The sequence below is a fragment of the Opisthocomus hoazin genome, chromosome 26, assembly GCF_030867145.1.
Source record: "Opisthocomus hoazin isolate bOpiHoa1 chromosome 26, bOpiHoa1.hap1, whole genome shotgun sequence".
Lineage (NCBI taxonomy): Eukaryota > Metazoa > Chordata > Aves > Opisthocomiformes > Opisthocomidae > Opisthocomus > Opisthocomus hoazin.
The window spans coordinates 6,608,930-6,634,624 of record NC_134439.1 but is presented as its reverse complement, the minus strand read 5'-3'; the positions used below and the strand labels follow the sequence as shown (position 1 = coordinate 6,634,624).

The 25,695-nt window shown below is 51.7% G+C and overlaps 1 protein-coding gene across 3 annotated transcripts in view; it reads right to left on the bottom strand.

The window, feature by feature from the left end:
• Window positions 1-25,695, bottom strand: part of MYO1D (myosin ID) — a 170,349-nt gene that overhangs the window by 18,551 nt on the left and 126,103 nt on the right. The window contains exon 22 of one of the 3 annotated variants that reach the window (XM_075443753.1): window positions 17,868-18,947. The exons of the other annotated variants lie outside the window; for them this stretch is intronic. Coding sequence (XP_075299868.1) covers window positions 18,842-18,947 — 106 coding nt within the window. The 3' untranslated portion in view covers window positions 17,868-18,841. Of the gene's footprint in view, window positions 1-17,867; window positions 18,948-25,695 lie in introns of those variants that run through there. 3 annotated transcript variants of the gene reach the window in all.

Here is a 25,695-nt window from a genome sequence, read left to right as displayed (position 1 = left end):
ATTCTGGCCTCCTAACGTCCTCTCCAAGGACCAAGAGCAGTCAGATTAGCCTAAAACAACGTGACAGCCGACCTGCCAGGAGCTTGGTATCAGCCACAGGCACTCCCCGGAACAAAGAACCGAGCTGAAAAATATCACCCTATGACTAATGATGAAAGGCAGCCGACTTCTCTGCATTTCAAGCTCGATGATTCCTAAGAGCACCAAACTTTCGCTGTGTGTCCTTAAGATTACGGATTCATGATGCCCTGCAAGGCATCAAGCACGCTTCTTAGAACCAGGACTTAGGCCATACCGGGAAATAAAAATTGTATGCGAGAGCAAAATGACAGGCAGGAGTTTAAGTGGATCTTGTGTGTTCAGAGATGCTGGGCAGCCAATTCAGTCTTTATTATTTCAGGAGCATTTGCTGAGATGTTCCAGCGTGGTCTCGGTATCACTTCTGCCAAGTAAAGGGCTCTGAAGCTGCAATCCCAGAATAAAAACGCTGGCACTTCTGCTTGCCTTTGTTCTCTCGTCCTTTATTCTCTGATACATTAGCACAATTCACACAGGCAGGAAAAAAGGCAACTTGCTGTGAAGAGAGACAACTACGTCTTATTTAAATACCTGACCTATTTCTGCTTTTCCTTTGCCTAACTTATTCAACAAGAAGTTTGGATTTGCAGAAATAGCTGAAATAACCATGTTGGATCATGTGAAAAATACTTTTCCTTGTGGCAAAGCCAGCATGAAAAACAGGTGCATAAACAAAAAGATTTTTGCTTACAGAAATTAGAGGTTTGGAGGGGAAATGCGCATTACCAGGCTGACTCCCACTATATCAGCATTTGCATTTTCATTGCAACAAGGTATAATTTTCATTTCAGGGTATTAGGTGACTCCAGAGGACAACACCTATGTAAACACAGCGTGGATGTACACACTGCAACATTTATCGTCAGCTACCCAGCCTGGAAACACAGCACATCCCCACTGCCTGAAATGCAACTTGTTGCTCAGCAGGCAGGGTGAGCTCACGTCAGAAATCACCGTCTGCAGCAACACCCCTGCCCGATTCGACCGGCTTCTCAGCGATCGCCCATCACGCAGCTTTCAGCAAGGCGAGGCCCGGGGAAGGCGCAAGAGGTGATTCAGAGCCAACGGAGAGCAACGCTGGCGAGCGCCGGCCGAGGGCTGAGCGACTGCTGGCGACCCGGCAGCGGGGCAGTCGGTGCCCTCCATCTCCCCAGCGTAAACAGGGGTCTGTGCCCGAGCGGGCTCAGGATGCGAGCTTTTGAGCGCAGACACGTTACTGGGCACAGCGAAATGCTTTTAATTACTGTCTGGCACAGTTTGCATTCTCAGCTGCAAACAAATCGATCCTTCTTCCTACCTTTCCTTGCAGCGGAGGGTACAGTTTTCACTCACACGCTGTCTCTGTGGCTGAGCCGCTTTCCCTCCCACCCCCGACCGGCCGCTTCACGCAGACCGGCACTGACGCCAAGGGCTGTCGGTACCGGCAGTCACGGGCGGCACCACTGCAGCGGCTCCAACAACGTCGCCGTCGCACCGAACAGCTCGGGACCCTCCTGCCTCCGGGCTCAGCCCTCTCCTTCGCCAGCACCCCCCGGGCACTGCGCGACAAACCGCCGCAGGAAACCGGAGCCTTGCGCTCCTATAGAAACTTCTCCAAATACAGGCAAGTTTGGCAAAATGGAGTTATTCTATGAATAAGACCCGGCATCATCTATCCTTCAGCTTCCAGTCGAACGGGGACACTGATCACTTCACAGGGCTGTGGCAAGGATGAACACCCACAATCCCCGAGCCGTATCAAATGCTGTTTGGAGGTACCAAGCGGTGGTAGGCTTACCATTATCACATCCATCTTATAGTAGGCAGAATCATCAATATTTTATGCTTCTATATTTCAGAGTCTATGCTAGGAGAAATCAGCAGATTTACACATGGCACCGAGAAATTTGCTACATCAACCAAATGCCTGCAGAGCTAAAGCCATTAACAAATCAAATATCTATGGCTCAAGCACTCAGTATTAATTTATTTTGCTGCAGTCATTCCAGCTGAGCAAAATATCTTCCCCCACCCCAGTTTCTAATCAGCTTCCATCCTCCTCTGGGCTTACCAGAGTTAAATCTTTCACATTGCTCTCTGTGATAAATTGAAAAATTGAGCTGCGCATGGGGAAAAATGAGTTGCAAAGCGAATGCTTCCACTAGTAATAGATTAACTCTTTGTTCCAATGCTATCACATCATTTCAAGAGGCTTCCTATATGTTTTCTGAAGAGCCATTGCAGTGACAAGATAAGATGCCACCACTGTTAAATAATCTCTGGCAAAAGCCTCGTTCCTCTAGTCTCGCAGGATACGCCTGCACGTGAGCTAGCTGCAGAGCTCCACGGCAGCGCTACCAAATGGCAAATTAATTCCCCATCTCCAGACATAACTTGCAAGAGGACTATCTTACACTCACCTTCATACTTTCAAATACTTTCCGCTAACATCACAAACAACAAATGTTTTTCCATCTAGCTTGAAAACTGCACCTGAGCACCTTGGATTTTTGCAAGGTAATCTTTGGTTTGTGAGTGACAGAGGCAGCTGATGAGGGGTTCAGTAAATAAGATAAAACCAATCTTTTTGCGAAACCGATCTGTCCGGAGTCCCATGATTCTCCCTTCCTGTCTGCAGTCGGGTGAGCCGGTCTTCTTCCCCTTCGCAGTCCCAGAGCTTCTCTTCTCTGGCTCCACAGATCTATATGCAGAATATACCGATAGGAAAGCAGCTGACAACACCCAGCGCATCTGTTCATAGAGCAGCTAGAAATAAAGAGACGACGGCAGGATGATGCAGCAGTCAGAGCTCTTAAAGCACGAGCGCGAGGTCAGTGGACCACGGAGCTTGGAAATGTGCTGTACACAAAACTAAAAACCCGCCACGCAAAGCCAGAGGATCAAAAGGAGGGAGCGTAGGTGCGACCCCTCGGGAGGAAAGCGCTAATGCTCTCCTGATCTCGCCTGGCTTGGTGCAGATCCTGCTCATCAGGGCGATGAGCTGGGTGACGCCGTCCCTGCTACGCCAAGAGCTGGGTATTAAGCAATCTTCCACATTGCTGGGTGAACTTCCATGACTTGTGCAGTGCGAGTGATTAGGTCAGACAATTAGGATGAGTCTGCCTGACCTTGAGAGCAATGAAAGCCCTCCTTAACTCATGCAAGGGGCTAAAATCCTGCCACAGACACGGAGAGCCATCCGGCTTCTTCAGATCACGGAGAACCAGAGGTCACAGCAAACCCACCGCTGCCAGGTCGGGTGCAGCGCCGCATGGCAGCCAGCGCGAGCTACTTAGCGAGGCAGTCTGCAAAAATCCCACCTGAAAATGGCCTGACAGCTTATAAATCTGCTTCTGCATGGCACTGCCTCGGCAGCCCTGCTCACACGCAGCGAGGTCGAGCTCGTGGCGTGCTATTAACATGCCCTGGTCCCGATGCTGAAAGGAGACAAAGTCTCTTTTTAAACCAGCGTTTCCCAAAGGTCATGCTACTCACTTGACTCTCTCCTGGGTGCATGCATCTTCACGTGGCACTTGTATTCAGGGAAGAGCGAGCTACCTTTAAATTGCTGCACATCATTATCTCTGAATTCCTGCCGCACAGGAGGGAAACAGCTGGAATCACTGGCTCCATGTGTAAACACTTGTGACCAGGAGAAAGCAAGCTGCTGACAGGTAATTAAGCGCTCCTTAGCCAGTGTAAACACTTAGGTCACTAATTGGAGCTGCTTCTTACTCTTCTGCTCTCTCTGTCCCTCCCACAAGGAACTGAGCTGCTGCCAGCAAAAAGTCAGCAGAATTAAAGCTTAATAATCCGCAGCTCTACACTCACAAATAAAACCTTCGCAATGGTTTTCCATAGCCTCCATCATCTCTGAGCTCTCTGAAACTGTGGCCCACGTGCGCTGTTGCAGGATGAGAGGTGAGGTTCAGTCCCTGGGGAAGATGTCATGATACAGGAGCAGGACCAAAGCCTCAGGTCCCCAGAGAGCGTCTGCCTGGGAACGAGCTGGTTCCCGCCGGGCGAGGCTGCCGCCAGCACTCGTCAGCCCGCAAGGCCTGCTACAACTTTCAAAGCTGCATTTTTTTGTGTGTTACTTCAATCAAAACCAAGTCTGATTTTGGCTTTATAAAGGCGGTCACTGCTGCACACACAGGCAAAAGCTCCCAGAGTGCAGAGCCCTGCAAACGCGAGGCAACCCGGCACCCTCGCTTTTTTGCAGGTGCTTCTGCCCACCCCAGGCAGGGGCTACAGCAGCTTGCTGCACAAGCACAATGTCCCGTGACGCCAAATCAGCCCCACTGTAACAAGTGCCTCAGTCGTCTTGGCCAAGGGGACAAGTCACACATCCAAACGCTTACCATTATTCGGATTAAGGGTTTGAAAACAGAGGTGTGAAGTGAGGGGAAGGAAAAGCTCACCCTGCACGCTTTGCTCTGCTCCGTGGGTAACCACGGGCTAATTATCACATCTTCCCCTCACACAGACAAACCATATAACTGAACCCTACGCACTCTAGATCTGCTCCCGAGATAGCTTCCACTTGAGATAAAGGAGCAAGTGGTAACAGGAGCTGATTAACAGCCTAACATGGAAAGTCAACCGGCGACAGCATGGCCAATGACTTCCAAACCATTCTCCAGAGTACGCTGGAGCCGGAGCCCAGCCGCCCTACGCCAGTCAGAGCAGCTGTTAACAGCAGCGTAAGGAAGCACGCTGAAGAGCTGTATTAAATTTCAAAGGCATCCTGGATGAAATTGGGCTGGGCAGCACGAGAGGCAGGGCTGCCGGTCCCTGCTCTGCCAAAACCCCCTTCTGCAGTCTCCTCAGACACAAGCACGCTAGCCGCTTGCCTGCGTGATAAAAGACATGAGACATTCAAAGAAGTGATCAGAGGAAAGAGAAGTTTACTCACTGGCTGCCTTGCACCCTTTCTCCTCCCCAAAGTCGCATTGGGCAGCCAGGCGCACAGCTTCCTCCCAGCCCTCCATGAAAACATTCACCAACAGCAGGCAGAACTAGAAAACACAATTTGTTCAAAGCCACAAACAAACAAAAAAATCCCCTGTGCATACACCATAAATTTAAAAGAAGCCAGTTGCTTTTCGGAATTGAAAAAATCCTGAAGCAGATGAGATATTACCGTGGAACGGCGCTAACTGCTCCTCTAATTTGCAGCCCGGGACAGGAGCGCGCCCGAAGCTGTCGCACAGTGCTTGGCTTTATACGGACCACAAGTTTCACTTCAGCTCCTGCTGCTGTTCAACAGAATCTCAGAAGTATAATAAGGATGCAGTTAGTCTGGGCTGGGCTATTAGTCGTTATTTTCACTGCTGAAAGCATCCATGTGCTCTTCCTATTACAGCCAGAACCATCTTCACATGCTCTCTCTTGGTCTGCTGCAAAATCCCCAACCTGCCCTACTGATCCAGCACTCCCAGTTGAGCTTGAGAGGAGAACTGGAGCCTCCCGTCCTGCAGACATTTACCTGGGGGGAAGCCAGCCAAACTGCAGAGCAGCTCGCGTCCCTCTCCGCCGGCACCCAGCCGCTCGGCATCCTCTTTCGCAGAGGAAACCGCAGCCCAGCCCCAGCCGCACTATGGACTCGCGCGGCCACCGGCTCTGGAGCCAGCTGGCTCGCACCTTCAAAGCATCACGCTATTTGGGTACGCTTCTTCACAGCGTGAGCACTACAGATGTGTGACATTAACACCTGCCACGGCTGCTGACTCTCCCTCAGTCTGTTTTCAGCTTTCCAGCTTTACTTGACAAGCAGAAGCCACCAGGCAAGTGATGGGCTGCAGTTTGGCAATGAGTAGACTGACAACCTCAAAAGGGATTTTCCAAAAATTCCCCTTTAGCTTCTACATGCAAAGGTCAGAGCAGGAAGAAAAAACCCTACAGAGATCCAGGGCTTGTGATGAATTTGAAAACCTCAACAGCACACTCCTGCTGGTACCTGTCCCTGCCGTGCTGCTCTCTCAGGGCAGGAGAGCCCGAGATGCCTCCCCAGCTTTTTTCATGCATTTTTCATTCACTGGCTACAGGTTATTTTTCCAGCTCTGGAGGATGAGCGGTTCCTGCTGCCCGTCAATACTGTTCAGCTGTCCAGAAGAGCTGTTATCGACGAGACTGAGCCACTCGCCCGCGGCTGAATGTGCACATGGGCCCCCCGCCGCGCGCCCAGCTTCTGCCTGACCCAGAAAGCGAGCGGTGCTCCAGCTAGGTCTGCTCCCAGGGGACCCCGGCTCAGTCTCGCACTGCCTGCTCTTCCGCCGCTGGACCCTGCCAAAGGAGCTCGCAGAATAATTCAGGCCAGAGGGGATCCCTGAAGGTCGCCTGCTCCAGCCCGCATCCCAGGTAGGGCCAACTTGAAACTCAGATCTAATTTTGGGACAGCAAGGAAACCCTGTTATAGCTGACGGCTCGGGGAGGCTGCTCAGGGCCAGCGCTGGCTGAAGGCATCAGCAGAGGACAACTTGTGAAAAACAGTTGTTGCCTACTAGCTGCCACCTCACAGCCTTTCAGGACAAGGAGATGTTTGTCCTAGTGACGAATTTAAGATTTTCCTAGTGGCTTCCAGACACAGGACTGCTTGACATCCCCCGCCTACCAGCTCCACAAACGTTGGAGCCAAGATGGGACAGAAAAGCTTCAGAAGGAATAGCCCTCATCAGCTGGGACGGAGGCAGGCCGCTGCGAAGGGGAGCACCTCCTGCACCCCCAGACCGGCGCCAAAATATAAAGCTGGGAAAATGGAAAGGGCCGATGGCTTTACTGCTGTGCGGAGGCAGCCACCGCGGTGCTCTCCAGAGACAGGGACGTGCCAGAGCTCACCCCTGACGCCCGGAGCAGCTCCTGAGCCAGGACGCTCGGGGAGGCCGGGGCAGGGTACGGCCACGGCTCTTGGCCAAGAGGGACACCCAGCTGGTTTCAGACCTGAGGGCAGAGCCTTCAGCTCCAGGAGGACTGGAGGAACTGCCCGCATCTCCTCCCGCTGAAACGCTAGGCTCGGGGCTGATCCGCCAGTGGAGACTCCTTCCTTTATCTCTTCTGCTCATCTGCAGGATCCAAAGGAGATGAAAAAACAAAGAGGATGAGCTGTCTGCTGCCTGGTTGCACAAGGACACAGACAAAAGGGAGCAGAGGGTGCTGGGCTATTTAAAGCTGCCTCCTCCTCAATTCCTAGGGGCGGAATTTTACCTCTGGAGTGTTGATTGCTTTGTAGGAGGGATTTAAAGAGTACTTATCCAAAAATGATCATTAAAACCTAAATTAAACCTATGCCTAGTCAATACTTTCCATTTCAATTGTTCTCAAAATCCAGAATAATGCATCCAATTTGCCACAGAGATTTACTGCCGGTTTTCCACCGGTTTACTAAACCCAAATCAAAATGCTGTTTCTTTTAAACTGCAAGTATGCAGCAAGCTCCTGTGACAATGAGCTTACAGCACGGTTCTTAACTCTGCAGCGTCTAAAGCGACTTCAAATTAAAAGAATTCTGAAGTACTGTGATTAGTTTGATTACTAACTGAACAACTTGATTTAGTAAAATCATGGGCAGATCACAAAGTATTAACAAGAACAATTAACAAGCGTTGGCAGTTTTCGAGTTATATTTACAAACTGATCTCAGACTAGAATAAATACAGCTGAAACCCTACCTTCCCTGATTCTTTTAACCTTTCTGGTTTTACTATGGAAAAATGCTTGAAATAAGCAGCCTGTACTCTCAAGGTTAATGCTAATTACCTGGGGCAAAATGCCTCTGGCAAATGAAGAGTCCAGAAAAATCATCTTCCAACAAACTTTGATTTTTTTTTTTTAGGTCAAAGATGGCTTTTAAAAGCCCAAAATAGACTATTCCAGCCCGCCTGCCCTTGTGCCACTAGACAGAAGAAATTAAATTAACACTTGGATGACAAGATTTGAAAACTGGGGGCACAAGCCACAGCAGGGGAAACAGAACACTGGAAATTAAGACGGCTTTAACACAGCACGTGCTGCTTCAGCGCCCGCTCTGGTTAAATTTAATGAGTCATTGGGTTTGGATAATGTGAAGGCGATACAGCGTGTGCCTCCTTATATAATCTTAAGTGCAAACAGATTTCGTGAATAAGCATTTTCAAGCCATAAATGGGCTTCTTGTTAATAAAATGTCAAGTAATAAGTTGCTGTAGCGATGGTGATTGATGGTCAACGCTGCCTCTGGCTACAGAGAGAGAGGGCGCAGCGCTTGCTCTGTGTCAGCTTTTTTCTTAGCACATTTCTATCCACCTGCTTCGCAAGGGAATCCGAGGCAGATATTTTTGCCACGGAATTCCGGGGATGCTTTGAGCTTGGATTTAGGACAGCTTCGCCCAGCCACGGGCGCTCACCACAAACCCCCTCCCGAGATACCCGGAGGGATGCTGCAACCCCCCGCCTCGCCAGCGCTCCCAAGGACGCGTCTCCACGGCTTCCCAGGCTGCAGTAGAATTTAACCGCTCCACTTCCCTCCTCCCGAATTGCTGGAAAACTCCTCCGTGCTGCCAGGCGCCCAGGGGGCTGCGGGAGGGCTGTCGGCACGCCGGCGGCTCTGCTCTGCGCACGACGCACGGAGGCTGCCGGCTTGCGCTGCCGCGGGGTTCAGCTGCACCCTCTGATCAAAGGTGTGCGCCCGGGGGGGCTGGCACGGGGGCAACACCCAGAAGCCAAATTAACCTTCCTCGGGTGGCAAAAGCCCTGGGCAGAGAGCGGCTGCAGGCAGGCGGGCTCACATTCGGCGTTGCCTTCGCGGGCTGCCAGAGCTGTGTCACCCCAGCACCAAGCCACGCTCGCAGCCAAAATCTGTTTTGAAAAGCGATAAAGCGGAGCTGGCGATGTGGCTGAACAGCAGCTTGGTTTAGCTCAAGTAGCTTCTTCATCAAGTGAAAATGAAACCAGACACAAAGCCAGGGCAGGGCCTCTGCAGGGCTCTGGTGCTGCTCAGGTGAATCTGCTGTGACGCCCGCGGAAGGTGAGCGCAGCACCACGCTCACATAACGATGGTTTTTAAAGAAAAAGAGCAAATGCAGTTCTTGGACAGCACGAGAAAGGAGCAGCGGATAGCAAAAAGCCAGGAGCGCTGTGGGATGGTGGGGAGGTGGGCGAGAGTGGACAGGGCGTGGGGAGAGGAGCGATGGGCCACGGGCCAGGCACACCGTGGGGCTACCACCCCCTGTTCTCCACCCCCGCCATTCTGATGAGCGTTGGTCAACCGACGGACGCCAGCATGGAGCAACTTGCCCTCTGCTCACGCTCAGCTCACTCGAAACCACTCACACAGTGCTGGAGAAAAAACAACAGACCATCTTCTCCCTGTCCTCCACAGATGACCCGAAGCTCCACCAGCCTCCTGCTCCCACCCGACGCTCCTGCCTCTCCTGCTGCAGCGACAGCTCTTCTCCATCAGCTCCATTTTCAAAGGCAAACCAGAGGGATTTTTTTTAACGCAGCTTCGCTGGGTTTTGTCCCAGACAGGTCGTGCTCTTCTCTTTCTCGCAGGCCAAGGCTGCCTCCTGACCCCGTCCCACCCGGCACTGCCCAGAGCCTGAGCTCGCACCCAAGCATGGCAGCCAAGGCACCGCCGCCTTTGCGCGCTGGTGGTGTGCCCGGTTTCCTGGCCAGCCCTGACCGAGTGACACACGGCATTTGAGACAGCCCTTACGAAAGCTGCGGATCTGCTAAAGAGCAGATTGACAAGACAAATATTTGAAAATAAGGATATTACGGTTTAAGGAGAAGTGGAGACTCTTTGTACCCGGACGCTGGCAAATTCCCTTTTCAGAGGAGATTTGCTGTTCCCTGGCAGTGAGCACCAGCCAGTTTGTTGTCATCATCGGGGCCAGGGCTCCTCTTTGTGCGCGGCAGCGGCTGGCACAAAACCCTCATTGTTGGTGACCACAGCACTCGTGTAAGTAACACCAGCATCGCTTTGCTCACCCTGCCTAGGCCTTCCTTCCATTTCATCCCCCGCGATACTCCTTCCCGTGAAGACTGCAGATCACCAGACTCGGCAGGGCCAGATTTGGACTCCAGCCCAATTGCAGATGAACAAACCTTTCCTAGACCTCCATCAAGGGTGCTGGACACGTGACGTTTCCAGAAGAAATTCCACTTTTCCGACTGATCTCCTGAAAAACACTTCAGCTTCTGGGTGGCACTGGCCAGCTAGGCAGGCGGCGAGCACAGCCCCGCCTGGCACAACTGGAGGGTTTTTTTGCTGGTTTTAGAGCTCCCTGCCAAGGTCTTTGCAGAGAGCTGGTGGCGGAGCAAGTGGAAGAAGGTGGCTTCTCCTAAGCCCTTTGGAAACGCTTGGTAGCTTCAGAGACTGCAGCAGTTAATTACTGTCCAACGAAGGCAGCAGCTCTTCAGCTGAGAGTGCCGATGGCCAAGGTTATCCCAGCGGATTATCAGGACAAAGAGGAAGGGAGCCACAAACACGACAAATATGCATATTGCTGGAGGCCTGCCAGCCGTGGTCTCCTGGGACCTGGAGGCTCCCCATCGCCCAGCCTCTCCTGCCCCCGGGTCTGCTCCAGAGCCAGGCCACCTCCTGACAACTTCAAAGACCTTTCCTTTGTCACCGTCTCTCAGAACACCACCAGGCAGATCTCATCTCAACGACCTGAAAAGATCCCTCTGCAGTTTTGCCCCAAGGTTCAGCAGGGAGATTATCACCGCTGCAGGACTGTCTGGCATTCCCTGTCCCCTCTCCATCAGCAGCACAGGTCAGACTGGGATACTGGATGGGTCTGAGACTGGAAGACTGAGAAATGAAACAAGAATGTCTCATTTCAGACATGACCAAGGCTGTTCTTCTGATTTCAAGACTTTGTGTCAATGGCCGTAAAGAAATTGCGCTAGATATTCCATATAACGAGGGAAATGTTTTTGTCTAGTATTTATAGATAACAGTCAACCCAACTCTGAAACTAATCTTCTACAAACTGATAGATTGACCTTATCAAGTGCTAACTGCAGTCTGTTTTTCTGCATTTTAAGTCATTCTTGTAGGTTTCTGAAAACATTTCCAGCATATAATTTTCTACGTTAAACTACGGACAGCAGAAGCGAGTACCACCACTCTAAGGAATGTCTCATTCCTGTGAGTAAATAGTCTGCTCCAGAAATCCTCCCTCTCATCAATACACAGAATTTCCTTGGTCAGATTGTCAGAAGACCTTTTTTGGCATCCTGAAGTTGCAGGAGCATCACGCTATAAAGGCGGATTGCTGGTTTGAGAGATCACAGATCTAAATGACCTGCCACCATTTCTCTTTGAAGAAGATTATCAGGGACTTGCCAAACCACGCATCTTCACAGAATTCTCTCTCTCTAAAGGTACCAGACTGGCTACTGCGTTTAACTTCCTCCAGTTTTGTTAGCAGCATCACTCTGGTTTTATCCTTGTGCATAGCACAATGTTTCAAGGAGATGGGGTGTAAATTCTACTTAACGTCCTTCTGCGATCCTGGAGAACTCTTCAGGATTGCGTCCGGAGAGCCCCAAGAGATTCCCTCTTGTCTTTACAAGCCCCAACTCAAGCAGGTTTAGAGTTTCCAAAGAAATCGGCCTTGGAATGAGTCAGGAACCCTTATGCTGGTTTCTAAAGGCATTATCTGTGCTTCAGCTTTTGAAGGAGCAAACGCTTCAGCAGAGGACATTCACAGAGACCAACTAAGCTGAAGAGCTTTGCTTGAAAGATGGGAAGTGTTTGTTTCCCAGTCCATGACCTCAGTGCCTGCACTCTCTGAATCACCTCCCCGTCCCTCAATTTACCAAATCTGAACACCACCCCGTGCTGCGAGGCACGAGTAGTGCGCTTGAACCCAATGGCTACAGCAAGCAACCCGCACCAAGACACCACAACCTAGGGCATGGACCTCCAGCAGCCTTCAGCATCTCAGCAAGGGTCTTTTCAACGTGGTCCAGGAGCAGATTTTCCCTGCAGATACCACACGACAGCCAGCTGTGAAATACTTCCAGGGCTTGGGCAGCCACAACTTCTCTGGGGCTGGGGGCCTGCGATGGGGATTCAGCCGCTTTCTCCCGCTGCCGATTTGCGCCTTTGCTGGCTATGGGGCCGCCTCCATTTTTTCTTCTGATTTTTACGTAGAAGAAATCTGATAAAAAAGAAGCCGATAACTCCAAAGAAAAGAATTTAGCTGAAAATTAAAACTGTGAAAGCGCGGTCCTGAAGCAACCCAGGCATCCACGGTTGTAACTCTGGAGGCGAAGGAGTCTGGAGAGGTTTTTCCAACACGCAGCTTCACAGCCAAGCTTACAGCAAACCCTCCTCCAGCCCCAGACGCTCCTCAAGTGGCCCCAACACATACCTACTTTTCGGGGTCGGGATGCTGAAGGAATAGCTCGTAGTGGCAACACCAGAAGTCTAACATCAGAGTATTAACATTTGTTTGAAAAGAGCAGCAGCGGCAGGAACAAAAAGCCCCCAGACCTCACGCCACCCACGGCCAGTTGATTTTTCTCCTTTTCACTCCCAATTTGCAGGGAAGTTTCTGCACTGATTGCGCTGTCAGGCCCCGCTCGCCAAGCTCACGGCTCTACCTGGAAGTCTTGCTGTATTTTAGTTTACATTACCACTCAGTCACCCAAGAAATTGGAATTTATGAAGACACTGAAGAAAGCACTTCCTCGACACGCCTTTCCTAATGCTGGGGGATTATAAAGGGGGTCTCTACATGATCCCATCTTTTTGTTTGATGCTGGCAATTAATATTTATCAAATTAACGCAGAGAACCTATACACCATATTACGCTTCAGTTCAAACAACCAGCTCAAATTCCAAGAGCCAAGGTTGTTCTCTCTGTGCTGACCTCCTGGGCTGCAGCTCCCTGCGGGATTACCCTGCGGGTATCAGCGATCGCCCACGTGGGTTTGCATTTCACAAGGGAAGAGGAAAAGAAAACATCAGACCTTGATCCACGCCAGGTGGCAAAGCCAACCCTGCCAAAGCAAACTCCACGGGGGCATCCTGCACGCACCTTTGTCTACACATGGAACACTCTGTTCTTCTCTCCCTCAGAAATTTAAAACCAACAATAGGAAATAAATGTCAGTCTCTGCTTACCTGCCTGACCGATACCAGCTCTGAGCACTGCACTGCCCCAGCTCCTACACGAGGTATTTTGGGGAAGGGGGGAGTGCAAACGGACTTCCTCTGGGAAGTTCAGGATCCTGGTTTGGCCGGCTGACCTTCAGTCTGCATCAACAAATGGACATTGAATCATTTTTACACGTTCATGCAAGATATCGCCAAGCAAACGGCCAAACACCCAAGGTGAAATAATCTACTGTGTGCTCTTGAGATCTACTCTACCTAAGCCAGAGGCCGGGAACCAAACAGATTTTGGCCACAGATCTCTCAAAACCTTCTCTTTGGGGGTTTACTCAAAGGGGTCATTCCGCTCTGCAACACGTCGGGATGACTCCTGGTGTTCTGCACGTACAGGTAAACCTTGAGGGCTCACCCCATGCTGGCCGTGGCCTCGGGAGAGTCACGGGCAGCACCGCTGCAAGGGGCGCTGGCGGGAGGCAGACAAACCCCAGGCCCACGCCGGGAAGGATGCTCCGAAGCAGCTGGAGCACACAGGCACAGCCCTACCAAAATCCTTTTGGGGAAAAAAAAAAAAAAATCCAAAGCCCAGTACACCAATAATGCAAAGAGGTCACAGTGATGGGGGACAACCTGAGCACTGTCTGAAAGAGGAGAAAAAACCCAAAAACGAGAATTTCGGATAACCTCTGGCAGCACAGGAAACTTTGCTGGGGAAGTGCCTTCCCCCAAGAGCCGCTCCCTGGCGCTGGCCTATCCGAAAGGCGACCGTGGCTATGGATTGAGGCAGCCCAGTCCGACCAGCACGACCTGTACTGTGTCTCCCCACGCCGACACGCGACGCGCTCAGACTCGCGCCTGCCGGTGTTCCGGAGAGGGGCGATGATGCACCCGACGCGCACCCCGTCTCTTCCAGCACGCACGCCACCCGCTTTCATCTCTGCACGCAGCTTCACTGGCAGGTCAGATCAAACACGCCAAGTTAATTGCAGGGACAGAGCAAATCACCTAATGAAAAACCCAGCATTTTTCCAGGCCTGCAAAGCACGGGGCGTATCTGCCATCAGACGTGAAAATAACGCAGACACGGGAACGTGAACAGGAGGGGAAAAAAAATACAACGGGACAGTAAAAATGTAATGTGGACTGGATAAAAACAGATCTCAGTTTATATCTGAGCAGCATCTTCGCCTTGGTAGACATACTAGCCGAACACAAACGTGGACACAGAGCTCACATCTCTTTCTCGAGCGAGACCTTCAGCGCAGATGTAATATGAGGGAAGTGGGAGAACACTCTGCATTTCCACAACAAGAGTACGACGCAGAACGAGATGCCACGGAAGCAACGGGGGAAGTGAAACATTTCTCCCTCGAAGCTTCTAATGCAAGCAAAAAAGAGAAATACTCTGGCACTGCAACCCGCTGGCCCCACTGCTGCGAGGGGCTGCGACCCTGCCGGGCTGCGGGCAGGGCTGGCGCGAGACCGCCCCGCGGGGACCCCTGCCCAGCGCTCCCCGGCGTTCCAGCAGCGGGCACACGCAAACACGCAGAAGGGAAAAATTGTGAATTAAATTCTTTTCAGTCTCAGGCCCGAGACTGAATTCTGAATGAACTAAGTCCATTAAACAGACTTCAAAGTATTTATCCTGTCGTAGCCTAAATCACTGTTTTAATAACAGGTTTGTATGCCAAGAGTTTAATAGCTTCAGCAAAAATATCCAAAATGTACAAGATGATGTATGTTCTTGCAGGAGCCCTACAAAATCCAACCCACCTTCTAATAATAAACTTCAGGCTTTCATTTTCTAAATTGTATGTGTACTTTGGAGAGAGGTTTTCTTGAACCTGCCGCATAATGAAACATTTCAATAAATCTTGTCAAACCAGCCAAACAGAACTAAATTTTCATTTTACTTTTAAATGGCAGCTGAGTGCTCCAGTGGATGTATTTTTTCTGTAATTGCCCCATAACTACGGCGGAGGAGTTTGCTTATTTTTAACAGGATGGCGTTATTGTCTCCATGTGTTAAAACATTTAGTTACCTTTAAAAATTTAACCTTTATATATGCAGAAATAGATTTGTCTCTCCTGCTCTAGCTCAGAAAGGGAGAGAAAATATTACAGGAAGGGAAGGGAGAAAACCATTACAATAACTGGAAAGGACACGTTAACCCCACGGTAAGGCTCAGCATGGACAATGACTCCGTACATATCATATCATATCATACCATACGGTGTGCACAGACTTACAGCCATGGCTAAAGCTTGGCCGCAGTCTGAGAAGCAAGATGACTTTTGCTGTTAAATCACACACTGCGAAAGAAACAACCCAATTCATGGTACTGGTGAGAAACAGGCTTTTTGGTGCTATTTCCCCGTTTCTGTACGGTCTGCAGAGCCTCCGTCAGCTCGCTGCAGCTGCAGATGATGAGGGGGAGTTTTCAGCGCACTGAGTAATTCTGATGCTCAGGGTTTCTCTCCAGCACGCCGCACCGAAGCACACGGTGCTAAAAATAAGAGCAAACGCGCTCCCTTCCAGCCCAGGAGGACGCAGGCGGCTTACCTCCGCTGCCCTCCTCCTCCTCCCCATCCCCGCTCCGGCGAACCCGAGCGCGGCTCCCACGCGGAGAAACGGGCAGCAGCGACCACGCAGCCCCTCCGCCACCGGCCAGGGGCCTCGTGAGCCCCACCGCCGCCGAGCCATCTTCCTACCATTATTATTATTTCTGAGGATTTGGTAATGAACTCATTAAATCACCAAGGCGGCTGTGACAGCGAGTGGCTGAGATGCTGCTGCTGTAGCCATGGTAACCGTCCCCCGCTCAGGGGACCTCGTTGGCCCCGAAATTACTGTCACCCCTAATCAAGCGCGGGCAGCCCGCGCCGCCGCGTGCCGTCCGGCGTACAAAGGATCGCCATTTTGCACTCCTCTTTGCCGGGGGAGCCCCTGTGCACCCCAGTATTCCCACCCCGGCCGCCCCGCCGCCCTTGCCCTCCCTCCCTCGCTGGCTCTGCTCCAGCTGTTTCCTAGAAAGGCTGAAACAAAAGATGCTCCGGCTGCGTGGCAAGGAGATGCTTGCGAGGCACCGCTTTCCTCGGCCTCGTGTCCTCTCCCCGCGGCGCTGGGCGGGCGATGCCAGGGGGCTGCTCCCCTCCTGGGGTGGGCCAAGGCGATGGGGATCGTGCCCGAGGCAGGCAGCAGCCGCCCGACCCACCGGGCCAGCTGGAGAAAAATATTCTTTTCCACGGTTTAACTGGCAGGGAGTGAACTCCTGTGTTTGCAGAGTTAATAAAGCTGATTAAAATAGTCTGCAATATTGAGATTTTTTTTAAAAAAAACCAAACCACAGTTTGAATTTGTATTTACACTGAAGGGTACCTTGATTCACACTCCTCTAAATTAAACTGAGCACACCGAGGACTGCAGTGGGATGCACGGGACATACCAACACATCCCTGCAGACAGGTGGGAAGGACAAAAGCTGTCCTGCTTACGCTGGAGAGGTGACGGCGACAGGCAGACTGCGGGCAGGACAGGCAGACCGCAGGCAGGACAGGCAGACCGCAGGCAGGACGGGCAGACTGCGGGCAGGACGGGCAGACTGCAGGTAGGACAGGCAGACTGCAGGTAGGACAGGCAGACCGCAGGCAGGACAGGCAGACTGCAGGCAGGACAGGCAGACCGCAGGCAGGACAGACCACGGGCAGGACAGGCAGACTGCGGGCAGGACAGGCAGACCGCAGGCAGGACAGACCATGGGCAGGACAGGCAGACTGCAGGCAGGACAGACCGCGGGCAGGACAGGCAGACCGCGGGCAGGACAGGCAGACCGCGGGCAGGACAGGCAGACTGCAGGCAGGACAGGCAGACTGCAGGCAGGACAGGCAGACCGCAGGCAGGACAGACCACGGGCAGGACAGGCAGACTGCGGGCAGGACAGGCAGACCGCAGGCAGGACAGACCGCGGGCAGGACAGGCAGACCGCGGGCAGGACAGGCAGACCGCGGGCAGGACGGGCAGACTGCAGGCAGGACAGGCAGACTGCAGGCAGGACAGGCAGACCGCGGGCAGGACAGGCAGACCGCGGGCAGGACAGGCAGACTGCGGGCAGGACAGGCAGACCGTGGGCAGGACAGGCAGACCGCAGGCAGGACAGGCAGACTGCGGGCAGGACAGGCAGACCGCGGGCAGGACAGGCAGACTGCAGGCAGGACAGGCAGACCGCGGGCAGGACAGGCAGACTGCAGGCAGGACAGGCAGAGTGCAGGCAGGACAGGCAGACTGCGGGCAGGACGGCAGTGGCTCCTTCGCCAGCGTCTGCGCAGCCCAGCTTCTGTCTCCATGCTGAGCTGAGTCAAGGCTGCAGAGATGATTCAATCCCAAATATGAAGAGCCAGCCCCATCTGCACGTTCTGATAACCGGCCCATTACAAACACAAGACATAACTAATATTATACCATTTTACAAATGAAGATCCTTGCCAGTTAAGATTATTAATAGCGTTCAAGTAAACGCCAGCATCTTGTTGACTAGACCAGAAGAGTTTATGATAGTTATCATCTCCGGTGCTGGGATCAGTTAAGTTACCGCTGCCATACGAGGAGGAAGTGAAACATTTGCATAAGCTAAAAATTTTATACTTTAACATGCAAGGATATGAAGCGGCAGCACGCCCCCACCGTCACCTTCCTTACCAAGGAAACATCCTCTCTCTGCTGTATCATTTCTATTTGCGCTCTAAATCACCACGCCTGAGTCATGGGAGAACACAACAGCCTTTCTTTGCAGAAATATGTTTTCCCAACACACGCACTTACAGGATGCGCTCGACTCCACAAGCTCCCTGAATTTTTTTAATAATGCTGAAAAAGAATAAAGTCAGGCGTTGAAATTAAGATGCCCTCCATCATAATTCTTACTTTCAGTCAGACCTTGACCTCTAATTCCTACTCTCTCGAGCTCAGCTGACAACACGCACCAAAGCCAAACACAGGATGTGGATGCTGTCAGCAGCTCGAAATGAAAACATCCCACCAGCAGTTCGTCAGATGTTTCTCTTTAGAAGCGCGTTTTAAAATTCGACGTGGCGCAGCTTTAACGCGTTACTTTCCGCGGCCGGGTGGAAGCCCTTTCCACGGCAGACGCGGGAGCTGGAAGGCAGCCTGTCAGCAAGGGCAGCGCGTCTCACGCTGACAGCAGCCTCGGCACCCCGGCTTTTTCTGCGTACAGCGATTTTTGGCACTCCTTGGCTAAACACTCCCGGGGCCAACCTCGCAGCCCGGTGCTGCTCACAGCCTGCGCAGAACTGCTGCAGGGCAGCTTGCTGGAGGATGCTGGCCTGAAACTCCCCGATATATTTGTGCCTCTCTCCCCGTTCCTGGTAGAGGAAGCTCTGCGAGTGAATATTTAAACACCTTGAAAGCAAACGATGGATTCGTGGGTCAGGTCTGTACCATCACGCATGTTACTCCAGCAACAGATGGAGAGAGCATCCCTTTTCTGTTCCAAAGGCCTACGCCATCACCCGCACGATGCCACAGCAGCAGTCGAGAGGAGCTCCTTTTTCTAGCAGCGGGCTCCGATGCCGCTTCCCTGATCCTGTTCTTCCAGACCAAAGCAGCATCTTGCACGAGCCCCAGCTCAGGATCTCGCTCAGCACCGTGAGAGCCGCAGCCGTCAGTCGCAATCACTTCTGATTTCGCTGTCCTTCCGAGCAGCTCTCCCGCGCCGCTGCTCCTCTGACAGTCCGTGCTGCTGACTCTTTCCAAGCCTGCTGAAGTACCTGAGGATTTTAAGATATTACAGCCTTTCTTCATGTCCAGCTTGTTTTCCCAGAGAAAAGATTTTCCACTAATTTTGGGTCTCCCCCCCCTTCTCATACAGTTTCCAGCCTCATCTGAACACCACAAAAGGACTAGATTTAGCTTGTAAGCGCACCATAGTTTTTTTCTATGTTTGTCGCTGCTGTATTTAATTGCCTGCATCACAAGGATCAAAGACGGATGAAGTGGGAAATTCAGTAGCTAGCAAACAAGCGCCAACATAATTTGATGGCTGACTTGCTGCTCGCTGCTTTCTGCTCATTAACCCAATTTCTTTGAACTCGGGCAGGAGACGCAGTAACACATCATTGGCAACCAACCTCCCAGGGATGCCGAAAGGGAGAAGAGTCCCGGGCGAGCTGGAGAGAGCCGAGCCGATGATGTCAGAATTTCCCAGCCTACACGAGGCCGAGCAGAGCAGAACTTCAGGAGTGCTGACCCCACGTCGGTCTGCTGGAGAGGCTGCCAACACCGGGAGCCTCGCACAAACCCGGCGTTCCAGGCATTTGCCTTTGCATCCCCTCTTCTTTCCTTAGAAAAGAGCTTGTGAGTTTAATTCACAGAGTTACTACATTCTGTATCATTACCTACAACATAGGGTAAGATCAACAGCTGTTTGAAAGTATCTTCTGAATAATTTGAGAAATGGCCCTACTGCTCCGTATCTCAGAGCACGCATGGCAAGCCACAGCCAGGCACTGCGCACCGTGGTTGTGAAGGAAATTCCTCCCTGTAACGTTGTCCTCCTGCCCATCCGGTATAAACTGGGTGACACAGACCAGCAGGAACCCAAGCTGATGGTAAACCTGTCCTGCATCTTGGGAAAAGGAATGGAGTCAGGCACTGGTCTTCCAGTCCGAGACAGGCAAGCATCGCTTGGCACGACCTCCTGCTACCGGGTCGCAGGATGAAGGCTGGGTGCGGGTCACTCCCTATGACAAACGGCCACTGGCTCGGGGGTGCCAGCGAGACGGGGGCATGAAGGGAGAATGTGGCTGGATAAAGCCTTTTGCCTTTTGACTGCTCTGCAGAATAAACCTCTGTATTTTTCATTTTGAAATTCATGACTTGGAAAATTCAGCAGACACTGCTACGCATAATCACACGTACACACCTGTGGTCTGAAAACAACCCCGTCTCTTCCCAGTCCTCGCTGCCATCAACAGCGACAACGCCCGCTGGCACCGGCAGCAAAAGGTGTTTCAGCTGACACAGCCAAAGCAATCAAACTCATTAGCAGTGAGGATGCCTCAGAAGCTGGAGAAAGGGCAGCTACACATCAGGGATCTAATTTGCTTCTTTCCTCACCTCCATTTCATCACCTACCCCCTCTTCCATGGCTTGTTACCTTTGTTTAAAAATTTATACAGCCCTTGCTTAAACATTCTGATGTGCTTCGCTTATGGGAATCTGTGAATACGTGACTTGGGACTTTATGTATATTTAGGGATATTCCAGCTGGGCAAGTACCTTGAAAAAGCAGTTCTGAGTCTGCTGGAAAGGAAACCAGGAGGATGACAGAGCCTCAGATGAAACAGAGCCCATTAGCCCTCTTTCAGTAGCGTCTGGGGAAAGCACGGCACACCTCGAGTGAGCCGGGGCCAGGGAGTGCGTCGTCATCCCAGGCAAAGCTACGGCTGAGGATCCTCCACTGACGGGCTACACGATGAAACCCACCCGCATTCACAACCTGTCTAGACACAAAGGAACTCCGTTTTAATTAAACCTATTTAGCTAACCCAGTGCAACCCCAGTGCATTCAGTTCAGCGAGGCTTAGACTAAATACAAACCTTCCCAGGAATACCTGCCAGCAAGAGGTGGGAGGATGCACAAAGGGACTGACGTGGTGCTGAAAAAATACTTTTTATATAGGCACAGCTGTCCTGGCACAGCTTTTTGGCATGGGGGAGCGACATGTGATGTTCAAGACAGTTGTCCTCATAGAGAAAGGGCACAAAGCATTCAGAGAGGTGGATGCTGTCCCCTTCCCAGCAGCTCCCCTGCACTCCACACCGCTTCAGCCCTCCATCTCCCCCGACATTTCTACCTGCGAAGTCATTTGAAATCCCAGCCTGGATGCCCAGGTCCCCAGGTCCGGTCAGATCACCGCGCTGAGAAACGGAGAGCAGCGTGCTGTGAGTGATGGCGTATTCGAAGGAGAGAGAAAATTATGTGGCAGCCCAAGACCTAACAGGCAGGAATTCAGTCTGACCCATGGCAATTTACCACGAGGTTGCCCTGAAGGGCGAGGGTACAACCGGGTGCAGAGCACACGTGGGCAGCTACAGCTGGGCTGGCGAAGGCTCAGACTGGAAGCAGGACTCTGTAGTGGAGATTCGCACCGAGGACCACTTGGGAGGGGACCTGACCTTTTAGAAGTGCAGAGGAAAGTCAAGAACTTTCCCCTGAAAGTTTACAATTAAAAATAAGCTCTTGGTAAAAAAACCAAAAAGCTGTTGTTTGTTTAACCTTTTCCTTCCCGAACTCCCCTCCGCTGAGGTTTGATATTTTAGTGGCTTGGGAGTGAAAGAGGAAATACAATTTCGTCTTTTGAAACACAAGGCGCACTTCAGCCTGGTTGCCTTTGCTGGTACAACCAGGCTGCCTGTCCATCTGTCCGTCCCCACTCCGCCCCCAAGTCTGACGGAGAGCAGACTAGTCAATAAAAGAAATGAAAAATTCACTGCCAGAGATATCCATATAAATACCTCACTGATGGAAAGGCAAGTCAAACTCAGCCCTTCCATGTCCTTTTTGCTGGCTGCTGTCAAGCAAGCACCTGTATTTCTCTGTGCTGGCCGCGTAACGTGCCGTCTCCTGCCTGGGAGGCTGCCGTGGGAAGACAAGCAGAGGGAGGAGGAATCCGCTGCTATGCCAACAGGGGTGGTATTTAGAAGAGAAGGACCCAATCCTTAGGCAACCTGGTTCTATCTGTTCCACTGCTGGCCTCTGTTAAAAAGCACAGCCTCCGTAAGTAAAACACAAATGCAAGGTTAACCTGTAACGTGCCTTTTTCAGGCTTGCATCTTAATCCCTTCTCTCCTTATTATTCATAAACCCTCTCTGACCCAGGACTGGAGATATCTTTGTTCTGAGCTAATAAGCTTTAAAGCTAGAACTGAATTCCTTTCCAAGCATCCAAGGCTCCCTGAGTAAGCAGACCCCGACGGCCGAGCCCCAGCTCCGGCGCTCCACGGCTTGGCTCACTCGGGTATCTGCCGGGCTTCTGCGTGTCCCCATCTGGGGGCTGTCCCAGAGCCGCCCAGTAACCTCCCCAGCAGCAGTAACGAAGGAAAACACCAGTCACCACAGATGAAAGCCCAGAAACTGTGCAAGCGCAGTACAGGATCCCGGGTTTCGCTACAGAAATGCCTGCAGCTGGGCCGAACGCAAGTGGTCAGCCCTTGGCACCAGCCACCTTAGCAACGTGTAACACACACCAGCACTTCAGGTTCCTCCTCTGGACAAAGGCTTTAAGCTGATTTACACATATAGGAAGAAAACCACTGGGTGAACTCTGCAATGGACCTCACTGAACTTCTTACAAATTTCCTTTCAATCCGCAGTCGAGTTTGTGTTGAGCTGAATTTGGCTGAATTCTGTAACCAAACCCAACGGAAGCTGGCTTGTCAGGGAACAAAATCTGCAAATAGAGCATCTCTTCGAAGCTCAGTTGACAGTTATCTCTTTTAGTAAGTCTTTTAAAAAAACAAATAAACCACCAAACCCAAAAACTAGGTCGCGCTGGCCATCCTGCCATCTCGCACTCTATCTAGCTGTACCTACCAGCATACAGCAACATCGCTGTCAGCTGCAGAAGATGTGTGATCATAACGGACAGACGGCTTGCACGAGCAGCCTACCCTGCACCACGAATCCAGAGCCCTGGGGAGTTTAGAAACACCGAGCCACCAGCGCTAACTTCCTCTGCGTGCAGATAACATTCACTAATTTTGCTATTTTTCTCAACGTAAATAGGAACAAAACACACCTCTAATCCCGTGGGCAAGGGAAATGGTTCAAATTGGCAGCAAACGCCCTGATTTATGGGTGCACCCATAAACTGCCGGGAGCACAAGCACCTGCATTTACATTTCCACGACTTGGCTCTGAAGATGAAATATTGGAGGCTTACAATTTTAACATCTCTAAAGCCACACATCTCCAACCACTTTACAAGTGGCTCCATCCCCTGTGCTCCCTCTGCCACACGTCAGCGCAGTACAGCATTACACGTCGGCACAGGGGTAAGGACCAGCCAGGCCGGGAAGGGGAGATGTGCTCGGTGGCTGTAGCACGCTCACAGCCAGGTGGGAGGATGAGAAGCAGCTCAGGCCTGGCAGTCACAGCTAAAAGAGGTGATAACAGAGTGTGGGGTGTAACTTCCAAGTCATTAGTCACCAGGTATCTTAAATTTCAGAAATACAAAAGCACTTCCATTTTATTTAAAGTAAATATGTGGCAACAGCCTAGACAGGAGTAACCGTGATGACCCTGCCTTGTTCACCTCATTATCTGCATCAAGGCTTCTCACACCCTGCACCCACCAACACCGCCTGCAGGCAGGGATGGCAGCAGCTCCCGGCTCTGTCTCAGACTGGGCACAGCCACAGCAAACACACACCTCTCCCCTCTCCTCTTGTGTGTCCCATGGCTCCCTAACCCAGCATTTAAACAAGCCCTGCCGCTCCTCGTACGCACACGCCAGGGCTCCCGACGCCTCGTGCCCTCCAGCCCCAGCTCACCCTTCCTCGCCTCCCCGGCGGGTCCCGCAGACCCCAGCACACCGGTGCCGCGGGCTGACCGGAGAGGCAGATTTTCCTGCCGAGCTGCCACCACCAGCAGCACTCCTTTTCAGCTTCGCATGCACGCAAGAAAAGCAAAGTTGAAGCCCCCAGCACCAAGAGTCATCAGCACTAACCATTGCCCGTGCAGTTACTCAGCTACTCAACCTCCAGCTGCAGTAGGTGTCTTCACACCAGTGGGAGATCCTTGTTCTTCACTGTCAAGCACGACGCGACTTATCCCTAACATCTACTGTTTGCAAAATGCGTACCCGAGTACAGCGTGGAGTTAAGCTGGGCACTGCAGTCCCGCTTTAGTCACACTGAGGTATCAGGACTGGACTAGTCCAAGCTTTCTTTTAAGTGTACTCCCTCCAGGTTGTTTTTCCTGCCCTGTTCTGAGCTCATCCACATGTGTCCTGTTCCTTTGTCCTGTCCTTCACGGTTTCTCCTGGCCGATTTGCAAGACACAGTACCAGTGGAACTGTAGGAGAGGCACAAGAGAACTATTAGCATTCAAAAGTCTTCATGTACATCCTTATTATAAAGCAAATTAATTCCAGTCTGAGCCAAACTCAGCCCAGTCCAGCAGCTGGGTAAACATGTCTCCAAACTGCAAGTGTAAAACTACAGCAAATATCAGTAGGTGATGAACGCTTTGGGAAATGGCACCCCTATCCCACTTGTCCCAAAGCAGTATCAGTTAAAAGCGTCAGAGATGTCTTCTGCGCAGATTTGAAGACGGATGGTGGAATGAAGGTCCCAAACACAGGCTTCTAGTGCCACAAGTCTCCTTCAGGTCCTGTGTCCCATCCACCAGCCCTGCGCAGACTCCTGACATACCACAAGACATTTAAAAATGGCACTGAACACCTCTGCTTAGGCAAATTAATTCCACTCCTGTCTACTAGCTCCGTCTACTTTAAAACCCCACTTCACGCTCGAGTCGAGACACGACAGCGTGTGCCTGCAGTGGGGACGCACCTGATGTTGACTAACACCAGAAAACAGCAGCTCCTCTCCCGTATCACCCTCAAACTGGCTCGCTCAGCACAGCAAAACAGAACATGCGCTGGCTGCTGATGTGACAAATCTATGATTAAGTGTTTTACTCACTCATTTTACCCTCTTCAAAAGTTCCTGGGAGGAAGTGTCACTGCTTGGATCTGGATGCTAACGCCAAGTCCCCGCAGTGCTTGCGTGTCTATCTCTGTAGCTGAACAGTTTGCAGCAGCCCAGGGTCACTGGGTTCAGGCACCAAAATATCTGTCCTTTCACCTTTTCTGCATTAAAATAACCCAAAAGGATCCATTCAGCAGATGCTGCGATACCCTGCACATGGTGGAGGGCACCCCAAAAGCATCGTTTATCCTTCCATTAAAACCGTCAAGCACGATGCTCTATGAGCAGAGCAATGGCTACGGCCTGCCTTCCTAAAAAATAAAAACCCCAACAAAACACGGCTCGCACTCCTTACGCCGCTGCCTTGTCCCTCAGCACCCTTCCCTCACATCCAGCTGTGCATTTCGACGCGGTGACAGTGCTTTTTCTTGGCGGGCTGGCGAAGCACAGCGAGGCAGCACCTGCCCGGCGGGATGGAGGACGGCTGAACTCCCCTGCCTTTGGCTGCGCAGAGATTTTGGAGCTTGTCTCTTTAATCAAAAGGAGTGCTTCTCACATAACTTCAGAGAGAACGATCTTTGCTACCTCTCTCCCTCACTGTCAAATCTGAGGATACAGCAGCCACATAAAACCACGTTTCCCTGGGAAACCAAGCTAAATATAGCCAGGCTGGCTGGCTGGGGAGACTGCTCTGGAGTTTTTGAAGCTGCAGTTAGGACAAGATAGCACTGGGGGTTAAGTGCCTGCGTTACCGACTCCAAATACTAAATATCCCAGCGTACAACACAGCTGACCCCTCTC